Below are 17,643 nucleotides of genomic sequence, written 5' to 3'. Positions count from 1 at the left end.
TTGAAAATTCAGGCTTCAAGGTTTTACAGCAGAACAGTTGCTCCTTTTGATTAATTTCCTGTAGTTTATTGATTTGAAGAGCCTAAAGAATTGTTAACCAGTGAGCTGTTATGTTACGCTCTTACCTCTGTGACCCCAAAGACATCTATTCCCATGCTCCACTGTCCTAGTGAGCTCTGTTGCCTGAAATTTTTAAACTTTTGAAATCTATATTTTTCCTGAGTCTTAAGTTTATTCTGTTAATGAGCATCTCAAGAAGCTAGACGTACAGAGGCCTGGATAATACGGGTAGCAGGAAGCACATTAGGAATCATCTGGGGAATAGGTCTAAACGTTTGAGTTCTTGGTTGACTTATATGTTGTTGCCTAGCAGTGTCTAGCTGCTTTTAACGCCAGTAGCTGCCAGTGCCTGGCAGAGACCACTGGTTTCCAGTTCAATGGTAATCCACATGTAACACTGCCACTCCAGACAGTATCTTTTGTCATCATTGGATATTTTAGATATCCTTGAGCCCAGACCGTATTTATAAGTTATACATATCCATAGATTTCAACGATCAGAAAAAGACTCACGGAGCTTTCTGAAATTGCCACTGATATTTAAATAGATTGATACTGGCAAGCCTAGTGAAGTGCAGCAGCAGTTGGCAAATAGCGAGGTCTGCCAGTGGCATTTAGGAAACATCTGTAAATGAGTATCTGTAGTTACCAACTGTTCCACATCGTTGCATATTTGTTTTACAAAACGTAGTAGTAAATTATGCATGTCTGTGTATTGCTATACTGTTATTACGGTTGGACTCAATTACTTGCAGACTGTTAAGGATTATCAGAATGAACTCCCAAACTAGAATTATGGGGGACAGCTCTACCTCTCCCATATAGACTGGAGAACTCTCATCTAGTATACTGCTTGGGGAAGTTTTAGCTGACCATTCAGGATTGTTCAGTAATTCACAGGAAAAAGTGGGTCTCTCTCTATCATCTCCACATACTCCCCGTACCTGGCGATCCTTCCCTCTGCACTCAAAACCAGTGCATTTATCAGATCCTAGAGATAAAACCAAAGGATGCTTCAAAATGGGGTGGAATGAGGTGGTGTGAGCAGTGGTTAAAATGGGGATGTCAGCGAGTCCTGCAAGACCCCTCTACCTCCACAAACATTACCTAGGGGTAACCAGAGGGACCAAACTTGTCAGCAAGACCCAGCACGGGGAATCAGACACTCATTCTCCTTTCTTCTGCCTCTGGCCTGTTTGATATCAGGTGTAGAGCATTTGCTGGCAACACCTTCAGAAGTCAGTAGGACTTAGGGACAGAGCCATGTTCTTCCTCCTGTACTGGGTCTGCCTGGGATGTTAACTTTCCCTGCAGCAGCCCATACAGTGCTGTGCTCTGCACTTGTAGCTAAAACAGCAGCGGTATCACACCAATGTTGTGTCTGCTGCTGAGCAGTGCTGGCACAGCATCAGGACTCTCTCTAACCCTCCTAGGGGGTGGGCAAAAACGTGAGAAAAGAAACATCACCAGGGCAGCTGACCTAAACCAACCAAAGGGATATTCCATACCATATGATGTCACACTCAGCAATAAAAGGTGGAAAAGGAAGAAGTGGGGAGGGGTGGGCTCTCGTTGTGAAAATGTCTGTCCTCCTCCCGAACACCAGCTACGTGCGTTAAGGCCCTGCTTCAAGGACGTGGTCAAGCATCGCTCATTTGTGGGAAGTAGAGAGTAATTTCTTTCCTCTGCACTTCCACATAGCCTTTACTTGTTTTGTTTAGTTTTCCCTTTCCCCCTCCCTTTTCCCCTTTCCCTTTTTTTGCCCCCCTTTAGTTAAATTGTTGTTTAGTTAAATTGTTTAGTTAAATTGTTTAATTAATAGTAATCTTTCCTTAATAATTATTTCTTTTTTCCTTTAATTAAATCATCCTTATCTCAACCCATGAGTTGTTCTTTCCTTTACTTCTTCCCCTCCTCATCTAAGGAGGGGGAGTGAGAGAGCGGTTGTGGTGTTCAGCTGCCTAGCACGGTAAAACCACCACACCTCCCAAATCCCTAATTCCAGCATGTCTTCATCTGTTTTCTCTGAACCTTTGCTAGCTGGTTAGTCAGTGTCCCTCCGGCCTCCAAGAGAAGCACTTGCCAGAGATAAGCCTGCTCCTTAACAACCCCTAAGGCTAGTCGATCTTCGGGAGCCTTTTCTGCCTTTCTGATTCTGTCTGATGTAAAGGCTCCATTACAGGGAATGCCAGATGAGTTTATTAAAGTGAAATGTGCATTGAAAAGCAAAGAAAAATATCCTTCTGTAAGTAAACCTTTGTACAGCACAGCTCTGAAGACAATCTTCCATTGTATGTGGCAGATTATTGAGTATTGTCAGAGTATTACAGAGTATTGTCACTCGGCAAATTCAAAACTAGTGCGTGCACAGTATGTTATTAAAGCCGTTTATGTTAAGGGCTCTTTATGACGGTCATGATGATGGACCAGTTAACTGAAGCAGTGTCTTCAGTTTTAGGCTTTCTGGTTTTCAGGCACCAAAAAGAAAATGGAAGCAACCATGCTTTAATGCGAGTAAGGCTGGAATAGAGGAAAGAGAAGATGCTGCAGCAATTGGTAATGGCAGGCTAGCGCAGCAGTTGGATTCAGGCAGCTGAAGAGAGAAGTCAAAATATTATGGGAATGTAGTGATGGTAGCTACAGAGAAATAATAAATGGAGAAAATCAAGGAAAAAATGAAAGTAAGTGCAGTGAGTATAAAAATAGGACCTCACACAAAAATAAACCAAACCAAATGAAAACAAACAAAGAAAAAAAAAAACCAACAAATCAAACCTGTACACTAAGATTAAACAAAGGAAGACAATGAGAAACTTACTGGAAAAAAAAAAGATAAGTAAGCTCTGGATTATTGTCTTGACTGTAAAATGTAGAGAAAGCTTCAAATGCTGTGTGGGATTCCCCCGGTGATTGCGGACTGCTCATTTTCTAACTGTGAGGATCTAGAAAATAGCAATAGCTGGATATTATAATAGTAATTGCCTTTATTTGCAGAAAAAAAAGTACACCTAAGAATACTCAGTATGTTGTGGTCAACTGCACACCAAATATAATTTCCATGATAATTTATCCATGAAAAAAAGTCTTTTAATTGCGATTCCAAGTGTACTTTTTAAGAAATACAAAATGCACTTCTAAGGGACAGCTATAGGCTACCTCTGGTTCCACCACCAGCAGCCACCTCGTTACTGCACGGGGACACCTCACAGCCTGGTGCTGCAATAGAGGAAATGGGCGGGATTATGAATAAATGTAACATCACAGAAATGGAACAGCGAGAAATAATTTGCTTCCAATCTTTGTCAGAGTTTCTATTGCTGCATTGAACAATATTGTTGCATATTGTTTCGTATTGCTGCAGATTTCTCACTACTGAAAAGTTTGCCTCAGGATCAGAGTATAAGTTCGTATAGAGAGGCGGACAGGCTTTCCTTAGGCACTCTGGCCTGTTTCCTATTTATTCTGCAAGAGCCTTAAATCAAGCACAACTTTAATGGTTACAAAAAAAAATAAAATCAAAGCAAAACACGCTCGGCTTTCACGTAGGGTTCCCCCACGCTAGGACGCGGCAGCCTGCTGACACGGAGGCGCAGCCGCCCCCCCGCCGGCTCCGCAGCCGGGCGCGGCGGGAAGCCCGCTCCCTGCCCCCGGCCCTCGGCTCAGCCTCGGGGAAGCCGCCGCCGAGGGAGGACGCGGAGGAACAGGACGCGCAGCCCCCTGCTCGGCCTCGTCCCTGGCGCTTTTATTTCTGTGAACAGCGCCCAGGCAGCGCCGTGCCTCCCCCCCCGCGGCACCTCACCGAGCGAGCTCCCGGCCCCCTGACCCCGGGGGCGGCGGTGCGAGGAGGAGCCCGGCGGCCGCTCCGCCTCTCTCCCTCCTTCCCTCCCTCCCTCCCTCCGCCCGTCCCTCCCCGGGGCTGCCGGGATGTTTACGGGCCCGGCAGGAGCGGCGGGGGGCGGAGAGCAGCTCGGGGCCGCGGCGGGTGCCCGAGGGGCCGGCGGGGAGCCCCGCTAGGCGGCCGGCACGGCGCGGCTCCGCTCGGCTGAAGGTAACGGCAAAGGCCGCCGGGGGGGCGGGAGGCGAGGGGGCCCCGAGGCGCCGCGCAGGTGGAGGCGGAGGCGGCACCGGCGGCCCCCCGGTGAGCCGGGGCCGGGCCGGGGGCCGGGGGCCGGGATCCGGGGCCGCGCAGTGCCCGCCCGCCTGGAGGCGCCCCCCGCCGCCCCGCTCCGCCGCCCGCCGGGGTCCCGCCCCCCGCCGCCTCCCGTTGGCCGCCGCGGCCCCGTCTCGCAGCGCCATTGGGCGCCGCGGCTGTCGCTCCGCCCGCCGGACGGGGCCGGGCGGGGAGGACCCGGGGGCCGCGGCCTGCTGCGGGGCGCGGGGGGCGAGGCGGGCCCGGCCCGCGGGGAGCCGCTGCCGCGCCCCCGGCCCCCTCCTCGCCTCAGGGGGCGTCCGGCGGCCCCCAGCGCCCTGTCGTGGCCGTGCGGGCCGCCCTCAGCAGCCCGAGCTCTGTTTGGTATTTCGTGAAAAGCATCACTTCTTCAGTGCTGGCACCCGTCAGGGGCATAAAACTTCTGGCAGAGCACAGTAAATCGTGCGTGTGGTACCTCACACAGGCATTTCGTTACTGACACTGGAAAAAAGAAAAGTTTCTTAATTATTTCCCCGCTTCCTCAGCCAACTGAGTGGTAAACTTTTTGGGGTACCTTTGAGGTAATGGTATCATTTTCTGGGGCTGGAATGGCAGCACCACTTCCTGGGAAAGGGTCAGGCACACGCAGTAACTTCCCTGAGGTGCAGCGTGTATTGCCTGCGGGGCGTTACAAGCCCGGGGTGCACAGACGGCAGGGACAGACATACCGTTCCGTAAGGGAGATGCTTTGGGTGGCTAGGTGCCATGCGGATACCTGCTGAATCAGCAAGAAGGAAGTCTTAAAAGTATTCTCCTTTCAGTGCTGCCCAGGAGGCAGCTCAGCACTGCACTGCCTGCATCTGAAGGTTGGGACTCAGGCTGTAGAGGGGTGAAATGCGGTAGAAGACCCTCCTTAGTCCATGGGCTGTGAAAACGTGAGCAGAGGGAAATTGTGTAGCTGTGGAAAGAGGGAAACTTACAAGTAACACCAGGCTGCTTTAAAGTAAGAGTTTAAAGCCCTACGGTGTTTATTATTATTATTATTATTACTGATACAGGGAGAAAACAGGAGACTTCCATGCTCTTTACTTTCAAAATGTTCAGGATGTTTTATTTAGGGAGATCTGATGTTGGGGTAGATGATTTTCAAAGCACAATTAGAGGCTTTCAATGAAAGAGTAGAGATATTGCCTCTCTCCTAAATATTTTGTTCAACGTACCAATCAGTCATTGAAGTAAAAAAAAAAAAAAAAAAGTTGGGGGGGGCAAGGACTTCTATTCAACTGAAAATCTTTTTGATTGACTTATTCCAGGGTCTAGAAGAATTAGACAAGTTGAACCTCATCCCCACCTTAGATTTTTTTTTTCAAAGGAGGAAAACATGTACTATTTCAGAGTTGTTCATCTGAAAACTTCTGAACGGATATGTCTTTCATGCCAGTTTCTCATAAAAAGACCTGTCAGAAACAAAGTGCCAGAAGTCAGTTGCTGGTCTTACTATGAGCTGTGGTATCATCTGAATTGTAAGGCAGAGCAATGAAGCCCACACATACTTTTCTTTTTTTGTGTGCAAGAGTTAAGTTGAACACAGGCAGCCCAGTATATTTGTCCACTGAGATAGTTTGGTGAGGCAATTTGCCCATGCATGCGAAAAATGCGTATTTCATAAGCTTCGTACAATATCCTGCGTTCACATGAGTGCTGCATTCGCTTGTGTCGCCATCGATGCCGTGTTGCCTTCTAAAGACTGGCGTTTTTCCAAACATCTGTGCTGAACTGATGAGTTCGTTTTACCTTGAAAGGTCTCCAGGGAAAAGGCAAACTGCAATAACCTCTCCTGTACCTCCCAGGCAATCTTCTGATTGTTTGGGGCTTATCCAGGAATCCTTCCCGATCCCCAAGTGGTAGTGCTTGGGAGCAGGTGGGAGGGGGAGATCATCTTATACAGGTTGATACTGTGAATAACCGTAGTAGTTTACTGGCTGATTAATTTCCAGAAAATTTCTTCAGTTTAGCTACGTTGCGTGTGCTGTGCCACAGAGATGAAAATAACTGCCCAAAATTCCAAAGCGGTGATAAGAACAGCCCGTAGAGCACTTGTTTGCTGTATTTGTCACGATTTGAACCCCACTGACCACGTGGGAAGTAATTTAGCCCTGCAGTATACAGTACAACATTGCTACCTGTCGCCTTTTTAATAAAGTGTTAAAGGGATTCTTTTTGTCTGGTTAGTTTAAAAAACCAACCAACCAACCAAAAAAAAACTGAAGAGAAGTAATACTGTTAAAATGAGTTGCTTCTCCGGTGAAGATAATCCTGTGTGTCTGTCTCTGGAATGTGGGACGTAACTGGGATTCAGTCATCATTTCTGCAGCTAGAAAATACTCTGTGTATTTCAAGTGCAGTTATTCCCTATTGGGCCAGCAGAGCACACATGCTTATGTAAGGGGCTTTGTTAGGAAATTTTAAACAAGATCCTGAAAAGAGGAATTTGTAAGAAAACGGTATAAACGTAGGTTTAGATTCTTACTGTACATAATTTAATCTTGCGGTACTAGTGATTTCTCGCTATCGATTATAGGTGACAATTTAAATAGACTGTCTACTTCATCTGGCATTTGGGAGCTTGCATTCGAGCCTCTTTGCTTTAATCTGCTAGGGACAATTTATAACAAAGTTATTACAGTTACATTTAGTAGCGAGGTTTGTGTTGGACCAGATTAATTGCTTTACAGTGTCATAAGAGTACATGTGCAGCTTATAGATTAGGTACTCGCTGAAGTCTTTGGGGAAATCTGAGGTAGGTGTTGCAAAGTGATGAAGAACCAGTATTTCAGTTCATTTTAATGTTCTGCTGTCAGTATACAAGGCTTGTGAAGCTATTGTTTCCTTGAAAACTAGAAGGCAAAAATATCGCAGGTGAATTTAAAGTTCATTCTAAAATAAGTAGAAACTTGCAGTGGGAAAATGCATAGCATTCTGTCCTGCAGAGGCCCTTCTTCTGTACCCTTTTCTTCCTCATCTGAGAGCAGATCCAAAAAAGGAGTTGTCTTCGCAGCAGTAAATTTCCAGTACTTGCCCTGAGTGAGATTCAGAACTGTGAGTTAGGTGCGTGGGCTGCTTCTGAAGTTCATGGAGATAATTAGGACTTGAGAGCGGGAGCAGTGAGCAGCCTGCACACCCTGCACATGTACAATTAGTCATTGAGGATACTCCAAAATCAGAAATGGATCTTGCAGGTTTTAGCCAGTGGTGGTTTAGTGTAAAGCACGGAAACAGCTGTGAACGCGAGTGTTGGCTTCCTTCTGAAGTGAGCGTGCTGGCTGCTGCCTGCCTTGCTTCTGGGCCCGAGGATCCTGCAGCACTCACCACAGTCATGCATAGTTGCAGGATCCAAAGGTAATGCTAGTGAGGAGATGAGAAAAAAATAGTTGAATGTGTTCCGTAGTTCTTCTCTGATTCTATGTAATGCTTCATTCATTTCATCATCTCTGGGGTAGCTCAGGTTTTAAGTTATATACTACAGATAAGAGTGGGTTCTTTCTCCAGCCAGCAAATGGGCAAATGATACCTGGAATATGGTACCACAAGGTGTTATCTTGTATTGGTTTCGAAGATACTTAGACACTTCTTGTAAGAATTTTATGGAATTTATTGTTAAATACCTGTTCCTCTTCACTTGTAATGGTGTAGGCATTACCAGCCGTGGTTGGGGTGCAGTCGTGTGCAGCCAGCCACCTGGACGGGATGGTTTTCCCCTGTGCCTAGCAGAAACGGTTTGTCTGACAGTGGTTCCAGCCTCTTCATTTGTCCCGCGTCTTTTTAAACTCCTATGTGAAACTCAGCTGGTTGCACTTTTACTAAATCTCTTCAGCATCTCTTTATGGATAATTTATTTTCACATACGCATTTAAAACCATCCCTTTGTTATGGAAAGGGTTCCTCTTCACCCTGCCCACTTGTTGGAGTGGGGCGGTGTTGGGGTTGTAAGGGTTTTCAAATCACATCTTGGCTTCCTTTCTTCTGAAATCTTAACTACTTTATTTGTTGTTGTTGTTGTTTTGACTTGTTAATCTGGTCATTTATTTTATTTCCTCTTCCTACTTACCTGTACGGTGTTTTGGTGACAAAACTTGGCTTTGCCTGGAATAGTCTCTACTGTATGTTGCCTCTTGCCTTTCTGTCATAGCTATTTTGAATTTAAATACTTTTTATCATCCCTGCCTAAGGATGAAGTAAAACAATATGTGGCAAGCTCATGTAATAGTGCACCATTGCCAGAAAGGAGATGTTCAGTTTCTTCTGTGATAGCCTTCCTGCACCTCCCGTGTTTGAACTTCCCTACTTCCCTTTCCTCAGCAGGCACTCAGCAGCTTACCTTACTTTGCTGGGGCTGGGCAGCCCCAGGAGCCCCGCGGTAAGGAGCAGGGTCTGCAACACGTGGCTGAAGGTAGGGAAGCAGCAGCAGCACGTACTCGGTTCGTGCCATCTTGAGAGCTGCATCCTTACAGAGGTGGCGGCACAACAGATTGTGATGTGGGCTGAGGACTTGCTCTATTGATAGTACAGTGCTTAGATGCGATATGTGAATCGTGGTCATGTCATAGGGAAAAGTTTTGCAGGGAGTGAAGTATATCCTTTGTAACTGGCTGCACGGTGTGGAGAAATGGCTATCAAATTTATTTCCAGGTGAATAGAAGCTAAATGAAAATGGAGAAGGATCCTGATGCCCAAATGGTTTCAGGTCTTTTCTTCTCCAGTTTGCCTGAGATAGCTAACAAACCGCTGAAAAAAGAGCAAGTCAGTGCATGTACAACCCTTTGGGAGCATCTTGAAAGATAAGCTATCTACTTGAGTGACACAAATGAAATGGAGATGTAAACAAAACAATACTCCTTAAATTGTGCGAATGAATGAAGAGGAAGAGAAATAGATCTGTGAATTGTGGACTTTCGTTTTCTATTTAGACAGTATTGACAGTAAATGGACTCTTAGTAGTTGGGAAATGACAGTGGCTGGCACCTGTGTTTTCAGGGTCAGAATAAAAAGCGTGCCTGATAAATCTGGATGGATGATAAAATTATATATGAACTGTAAGTGTATTTCTTTACTTCTTTTTGTAAGTAATTCTGTTTGTTTATGGTTACTTCTGCTCTTGTTAAAAGCAACACTTAACCCAGCTTAATTATCTGTGCCTTTTCGACCTTTTCTTTAGAGCTTTGAGTAGACAGACAGCCCAGGAGTAGGGAACGTGGACATAAGTTTGTTTTTAAAAACACGAACACAACAGGATTAGTTATTTCCATATAGATAGATAATAGCTACTTTTTGATCACAAATGCTGAGGATTTGTGTTGTCCACCTTCAAGGTTGTCCCTACAGAACTGCCACCCTACAGGGAGTATTCATCTGGTAGTGTGGTAAAAAATTAAACGTTTTTGGAAGCACCTAAATTAAGGCTAATCCTACTTCTGTGTATACGTGGATATTCAATAATTTTTACCACTTACAAGTTGCAAATATATTTTTTTCCTCCAATATGGGTGCTTCTATAGACAACTTTACAAACAAATATGTATTTGCTTCATATTTTAGAAGTTTTTTTTAAATGTGAAGCGAATATTTAATTTTTTACCAGTTAACTAATAATAATCATTCTGCATATACAAACATGTTCATATATATATATATGATTTATAAATATATATATAGAAGTGTATGTGTGTGCATATTTATATACTATTTTACATATATGCATACGTTATATACACACACAGTGTGTATATAATATACACTAATTGGGGTAATTTACAAATTTTACTGTGCTAATCATTAACGTGGCCTTTCAGTCTTGAGTTTGCTTTATCCCTTGCCAATTAAGGTCTTGACTGTCTTGGCAGAGATCGAGCAAGTATGAACTTAAATGCATTTTGCTTTATTGATGCAGATATCTAACTTCAATGTTTAGGGAGTGAGAAAAAATAAAATAGTGTGTTAATTATTTGGCGTATATCAAATATTCATTCATCAAGTGAATGAGTAGTTTAAACAATCAGCCACATTGCAATAGACTTTAAATTAAATAAGTAATGTTTTAGTGAGTACACTATGGATTGTATGTTTATCATAACAGCGGACCAATAAAAAGTTTAGTATATTTGAGAAATGAGCAGCATGGGCTGGGCCGGGACAAAGGAAAGGACAGGTAGATGGTGGTTGAATTGTTTGTTGTAAACTGTTACGCGTTCTTCAGTATAGAAAATGAACTGGTGCTGGAACCAGGTGACCTTTAAGGTCCCTTCCAACCTGAGCCATTCTGTGAACGTGTGAAGAAGATCCTGGGGAGAATTAGGGTTAACTGTGGGTATATGCGGGGGTCAGTGCTATAGGCTGGAAAACGTAACTGTTTGGTGAAGCTGCCTAGATGTGACTTTGTCCAGAAGCCTACTTGGTTTATTTCAAGTATTGTCTGTAACATGGGTTTCCAGGTACTCATTCGGTATATTTTGGTCTTTGAAGAGAGATTGCAGAGTCCTGTGATGTGAGAAACTGGCTGTTCAGTGTTAGAAGTCGCTGCCCGGCGGGAGTGGAGGAGCCTGGTGTGAGGAGCTCCATTGACTGTGTGCATCTTGCTGTCCTCTGGTTCTTCGGGGTCCTATGGTGGGAGTAAAGCCGAGGCACCACCTCTTAATGCTACCGCACCTGGTTCTTCTGGTACTGAAATTAATACTGAAACTGCTTTTTGTTCCTGGGGAAGCCCTGGGCTTTGTTTCAGAAAGGGGGTGTTGTATGGCGTGTGAATCTGGACAAGTGTCAGTGACCTGGTACAGGGTGTTGCAACGTTTGGCTGCCGTCCAGGAGTTCGGGAGCAGGAAGCAGGAGATGCTGCTTTGGTTATATTTTGCTCATAAACCTTAAGCGTGACCAGCCACAGCCCAACTGCACTGATTGACTCTTTTTATTATTATTTTTTTAATATTTAAAGTGTTTCAGCGTATTCGATACTTTCTAATGCTGTTTGAAAGCAGAGTGTGTAACTCTGTGACTAGACGGTGTTGTAATTTGTGAATTTCTAATCAGATATCATTTTAGTTATCTATTTCTCTCAGGAATAATTTACTGAAAAGACACTGTGTATGTCTTTGGAAAACTTGTTTTACAGTTGGAATCTCTTGCCGTTCGTGTTAAATATACCATAATAATTATGAGTCTTTGAATCCCAGTGATATAGAGGTGGATGAATCACTTCTTGAAATGTATTTTAGCACAGATGAGTTGAGTTTCATCTTTCCAGTTACATTTGGGGAGAAAAGAGGAAAAAAAACAACAGCACAGTTTGAAGTAAGAGAGCAGTTTTAGGCAAACTGCTGGGGGCATTTTCTTAATTGTGTCTTTTGGAGGTACTCAGGTACAACAAGTGTAGGAAGGCTTTGGGTACGTCGGCATTCTAAGAGCAGCTTCTGAGGTACTGCGTGCAGGTTGCTGTTCTTTAAGTATTTGGTTATCCACTAAAAATACTATGTATGAAACTGAAGGGACTTTCACTTTACAAGCAGAGCATTTCTGTTATGACATCAAAACATATGTTTGACTTGTTCAGTGTCAGAGTGTGAGGGAAAAATATATTTTAATACTGGATAAGTATAGTAGATCTAGTTTGCAGTACCGGACATGACTTCAGACTGCCCATTTCTTTGAAGCAATACTGTGACTTAACATGATGTGCGTGATGAGGTTGCAGTCCTGGGTTCACAGCTGCTGACGTTCTCCTGCTTCATGCAGAATCTTCCCCCAGCACGTTTTAAGACAGAAGGCTGCTGATTCTCATCCTGAAAACTTGTAACCTCAACTGCAGCCTGCACGCTTGCTGTCAGTGTTAAGTGGGTGCTGAGGAAAGTTGAGTGCTGCTGACCTGAAGAAGTGTGGGCCAGGCTTGGCCAGCAAGCTGGTTGCCTCCAAACATCTTGGAAGAGAAGAAGCACGGCTGGGAAGGCGGTTAAGTGTTTTATAAATCGGCAGGATGCCTGCTGCTTAACCTGCATGCATCAGGCTTAAGGGCCAAGCTCTTACTGCTGTGGTAGCAGAGGAAAAAAGGGCCCAAGGTTTGTCTCCTCCCAAAAGGTGTGTGCCTTAGGTCGGGGAGCGGCGAGGTGCTGTGAAGTCAGGGCAGAACCAGCATCACGCCATGAGAGCTGGGCTCCCCCAGAGAAACTTTTGTGGTCACCAGCAGGGCGGTGGCTGGGTAATTGGGAGTTACTTCCTGGTCTGGGTGCTCGAGAAGGCCTTGGAAATGTAAGCCATTGTTTCCAGAGCACAGGTTTTTAGTTTTAACCGGGGTGACTAATTTAGGAATCTACAATTCGTCATTTAAAATGCTTGTTAAATGCTAAAGATTGACACCAAAAACTAGGTAATATATAGGGTGTTAAATGGATGATTGTTTATGGAGGGCCTTGGCTCCAGCCTAAATAAAATAATATAATAGTTATAATAGAAACTAAAAATACCTGCCTTTATTGACAGTGTAATCCAGAAGTAAACATAGGACATTCCGTCCTCTTTGAAAAGGCACTAAAGCAGCCATGTGCCTGATCAGCGTGTTCTCAACGGAGCACATTCATGTTCCTTTGTGTTAGCTGTTGTGTGGAATAGTTAAATTTATGTTCTGCGGAAAAAAAAGCTAAGATTTTCTGTAGAACAGCAGCATTCAATTATCCTTAAGTATATACTTTTGTGGTTGTCGTTGTAAAGTATAGCTGTTGTTTCTTCTTTGACATTGATTACCGAATGTCTCCAGTTAAGGTGCCAAATTAACAAATAACATTATATAGCATGTAGCTAGAGGAAACCATATACTGTTGAGGCTATTAATGATGCTTTCTACAGAAAAGTATTGTATTCTTGTGTTGTTGTAGAATTGCTATCTGTTAAAACAAAACATCATTGCCTGACTTCTGTGAAATATGTTCCAAAGTATATGGTTTAGGAACTTCAACCTATGAAAATAATGTTTGAAAAAGCATGTTTCCTGTGATTAGGCAGTGCATTTAAGCTTTGTCTCCTTAGATAATTTGATCATGCTTATAAAGACTTAGTTGCAGTGAAAAAAAAAAAAGTCTTAAGGATTTTAAATTGTTCCCAGATAACACTTCTAAAGAAAGAGGAAAAAAGGTATTTCAAAATATATTCTGGTGAAATGAACAGGAACCACAGCTCGTCACTGTCAGGAGTGGGTTGTCTGCTTTGATTTCACTGGCAGGGTCAGTGATAGTCTCACCTCCTTGTTAATGGGCCTGAGGAAAGCCAGGCGAAGGCAGGGTTTTGGTGTACAGCAGGACGTAAGTACCTTACATCTGGTTTGTTTCTGGCTGCTGAAGTGGAAGGGTAGAGCATATTTGTGCCTTCCTGCTACTACAGTTATTATCTTCCTGCAGTTCTTTGTTTAATTGCCCAGGAACTCCAGGGTATTTTTTAAACTCAGATTTCTGTCTTAGTCTCCCTCTTTGTCTTACCTACGCTGTTTCCCAGCCATACTTGTTCATTTCAGTCTCAATCAGGTTTCCCTGTCATGGGTATGAGTCTCTTTATTATGCTCTATGACATTCAGCAGTGCTCTGTATCCCACACGCTGGATTTATATGCATCTCAGGTGGGCATCTCTGGATTTCTAGACTTTTGTTTAAAAATCAGAAGTGCTGATTATGGGACTTGACCTCCCTGTTGGGGTATACAAATGAGCAATTGCAGGTTGGGCTACTTTGTGTCTTTGCATAATCTAATTCACTGTTGAGGATTTAGCTTCCTTTTCTTGTTTTGTAGAGTCGATGCATGGAGTAAATAGTGTCAATTAAGGAAGTGGTTCTGCAATTGCAATTTCAAATGAAAGATAGCTTGTCTCGTTTGTGTACCCTGGTACTTTATCCTGCATCCCTAATTTGCAGGTGGCCTACTGTTTTGATCAACTAAAAGGACAGGCGTTTAAAGTGTTTGTTGTTTACCGAAAATCTTCTTCTACCTGCAACCATAACTGAAGTATAAGCAAGAAGTAGTATTAGTAGCCATAACTGAAGTATAAGACGTATGTGCTTGTGTTCCTGTAACCAGTCATTGCTGTTGCACGCAGCTTGGCCTTCATTATTTAAAAATATTAGTCATAGTTGGCATTTTGGGTGCTGCTGTAGTTTCACCTCTTGCTTCCTCTTGTCAGTTTTCCATGAACCAAGGTATTTAATAGTGGTGGATTTGCAGAAGGAGGTCATTGTATGAGTTGTTTAAAGAGGAGAAAGACATGTTACATGTTATATTGAAATGGAACTTGTATTTAACAAGTGCAATTTAACAGTATTAAACAAGCGATGACTCTTTGGCAGTATTCTTAGTGCCTTTTTACCCATAAATTAGATTGTGAAAAATGCTTTTAAATTTAAATTCAGACAACAATTATCACTCTTCCTAGGATAAGTATCACACCACTTATTTTGACCTCTGGAGTTTATTATCAAGGCGAACGGCATGCCTCGCCGTGAAAACAGTCTTCAAGCAGCAGAATCTAATTCTTGCTTATGTTGACAAACAGTACAAAAGATTCATTTTGCATCCTTGGCATTTTTTTGCATCCCTGGCATTTTGCATGATCAAAATGCCAAATTACTCTAAAATGTGAATCTATCATGCAGTCTTCAAAGATAAAAACAAGTTAAAAAAATAATAAAAGGACTTCCATATAAGGACAGAAAATACAGATCTCTACCTTTCGTCTGCAAAAGCAACAACAAACCCCCAAGTTGATAGATCTTCTGTGTTTCATATGGTAGAACACATAGAGCATATTTGTTACCTCTTCAGTTCTCTTTATTTCATTATAAAAGTGAGCCGCTGGCAGGGGTAATGGTATGACTTCTCCTCTTACTCACATTCGACCAAATCAAAAAGGGAAAAAAACATAGACATCAGATAACCAACCACTTGCAGCTGGTGCCTCTGACCATTCAGAAGGGTGCGTTATATAGTTCCTGAGCTGAATCACTACGCGTTGTCTGAATGTGGCAGCTTAGATTTCCATGGTCTTGGATAAATACCTGTAAAAGAGGATAAAGAGTCTTATATTATGACTTTTCCCCGGGAATTTTGAATAAAGTGTTTGTGACCCATAGGATTTACCTGTTGGTGCATTATGTGGTCAGTGTTCTCTAAGGTGTAAGGGATTTGTTAAAACACTGCAAATTTTTCATTAGAGGTATTGATAGCATCAAAAAGATGAAAATTCGTATGGTTGATAATACTCTTCAGATTAGTGCTTCAGCAAAGAATTCCTGGATTCTTGGCAATGATATAAAGATGTCAACAGTAAGAAATGAACAGAAAAAAATCCTTGAGATCCTCCAGAATTTGTCTGAAGCAGTGACAACTATATAGACCTCTCAGAATCCAACTGGAGAACTTAGGTGCAGTCTTGTGACAACAGTTTGATATACATATATATATATATTAATTTATTTTTCAGTGCAGTTGTGTTAGGATTTCCTGCCTTTGGCAGGGAGGCTGCATGGGAGATGCTATCGGACCTGCAAGCAGTTGTCAATATTGGCATCCTGCAGCTGGCTGGAAGGTTGCCCAGTGAGCTTGGCACGCCAGCTGTTTTCACCTTTTGCACTAATACTATCAGAAATCTTTGCAGTTTCTGCCTGGTTTTCTTTGCCTCTTACCTCAGTTTGATCACTTACTTATTTGCTGTTGACATTTCTGAAATTGCTTTTTTGGAGCCCTTTTGGATTTGGATTAATTACAGCTAATAGACAAAGTAGCAGAAGCACCGAAATGTGTGCTTTACGGAGGAATGCCAAGGATAGGCAGGGAAAGTTGTTGAGACCCTTGCTCACTCAGGAGGATGGCAGTGGTTTGGGGCTAGGAATGGTTGATGGTACAAAAGGGGCTTGGGATAACTGCTTTGAATGGAGGAGAGAGCAGATCGGTGCTGGTTTGTTTTGTGTAGCTGTGCACTGTTTAGTGCTAGGGCTGAGTTTTGAGAAACTCCACACGGCTGCTCTGCCGTTATTTGATTGATAAGTAGTGTTAATGCAATGATGCTGTAAGGGTGACGTTACTGTGAACACAGGCTATTTGTTAGAATTTCTTCGATATTTTGCAATGGGCTTTATAAAAATAATGTCTAAGGTTTACTGCTTTCTCTTTGGAGCTATTTCAACACTTTTAATATTGTCTAAAGGAATTACTGAGAAGATTTATTCTGTGTACGTTTTACCAGGTGAATGCTTTTATGATTGAATGCTTTTATGCTGAACTTCAATTAAACCCTAGTTGAAAACTTCGTGTGCTCATTCTCAAGAAAGGTTTGTGAAACAAACAGCTCTGTATGCAGAAGCACAAGTTAGCAGTATATGAAGCATATAGATCTATCGGAATACAATTATCATAGGAAATTTCCTAATGGTAAAGATTTAAGAGTTATCAGGAGGAGCGTGTTATTTCAAACTGTCTCTAGAATGTTGAGGCTTTGGAGCAGGAAGTAAATATATGAATAAATAAAATACGGAAAAGCTGGCATAGTTTCCCAGTTGGCGACGTGACTTGTTCCTCTGCAGGCCTTGCCAGGTTTCACCAGGTTACAGTCAGAGACAGAGGCTCTGTGTTTGTGTGTGTGCTGAAAGGGTTGTTCAGGTAAACCTTGATTTCTTTGTTCACGTTCAGGGCTGCTGGTGAACCTTGTTGTCTGCACCCCAACAGAGATGGCATGGCGCTCCTCGTCGGCACCAGCAAAACTGGGTGCTGCACCTGCTCCTCCGCCCCTGCGCTTGCTTATCCCCTAAAATCCACAGATAAATTAGTGTGGCACAAACAGTGTGCGTGCAGCAGTTGTAACTCCTCTGCTGTGTCCCTTCTGCCTACAGGCCTGGGGTACTGGCCCACGGGTACTTACGGGGTTTATTTAAGAAGCACCCGGTGCCTCAGAAGAGCAATGGGACCATGCAGCCTACATCGGGTAGAGCCGTGTGGCTCAAGTCTTAGAAGTGTTTAAAGCACATCCAGGAGGTACAGATATATTCATGGCGATTTAGTTCTCCTATAGAACAGCTGGAAATAACAATACTTCCTTCCCAAAACAGCGCAGGGCCGGAACAGTTAAAAGTTATTAAACTCAAGGATGCAAATGAAAAAAATGATTCTTCCCTTTCACTGCAGGTGCTCCTTGTTCGTAAATACAAACTGAATTACAGCATAATGACTGTTTACATTTCTCTTTTTCAGGACAGAAGGGACGCTTTTGCCTGGTAGAATGGATGAACAGTCACAGGGCATGCAGGGGCCCACTGCTCCGCCATTTCAGCCACAGGTATCTTTTTTTTTACTCTAGAGTAGATACTAGTGTTTTGTAAATAGAAATTCGAAAACAATATTTCTTGTGGGGGTGAGAAGGGGGGCTTTAAAATGATATA

The 17,643-nt window shown here is 43.3% G+C and overlaps 1 protein-coding gene across 2 annotated transcripts in view; it reads left to right on the top strand.

Moving 5' to 3' along the window:
• The first annotated feature begins 3,943 nt into the window (after positions 1 to 3,943).
• NEK7 (NIMA related kinase 7) overlaps positions 3,944 to 17,643 on the top strand; it is a 69,182-nt gene continuing 55,482 nt past the window's right edge. Inside the window, exons 1-2 of one of the 2 annotated variants that reach the window (XM_067001195.1) lie at positions 3,944 to 4,108; positions 17,461 to 17,540. In XM_067001195.1, the coding sequence (XP_066857296.1) occupies positions 17,484 to 17,540 (57 nt within the window). In that variant the 5' untranslated portion in view covers positions 3,944 to 4,108; positions 17,461 to 17,483. Of the gene's footprint in view, positions 4,109 to 17,455; positions 17,541 to 17,643 lie in introns of both variants that reach the window. The other variant, XM_067001194.1, reaches the window with a different exon arrangement.

Source organism: Anser cygnoides, chromosome 8 (assembly GCF_040182565.1).
Source record: "Anser cygnoides isolate HZ-2024a breed goose chromosome 8, Taihu_goose_T2T_genome, whole genome shotgun sequence".
In the NCBI taxonomy this organism is placed as follows: Eukaryota; Metazoa; Chordata; class Aves; order Anseriformes; family Anatidae; genus Anser; species Anser cygnoides.
Note: the sequence above shows the minus strand (reverse complement) of the source record. Positions and strands in the feature narration are given on the sequence as shown.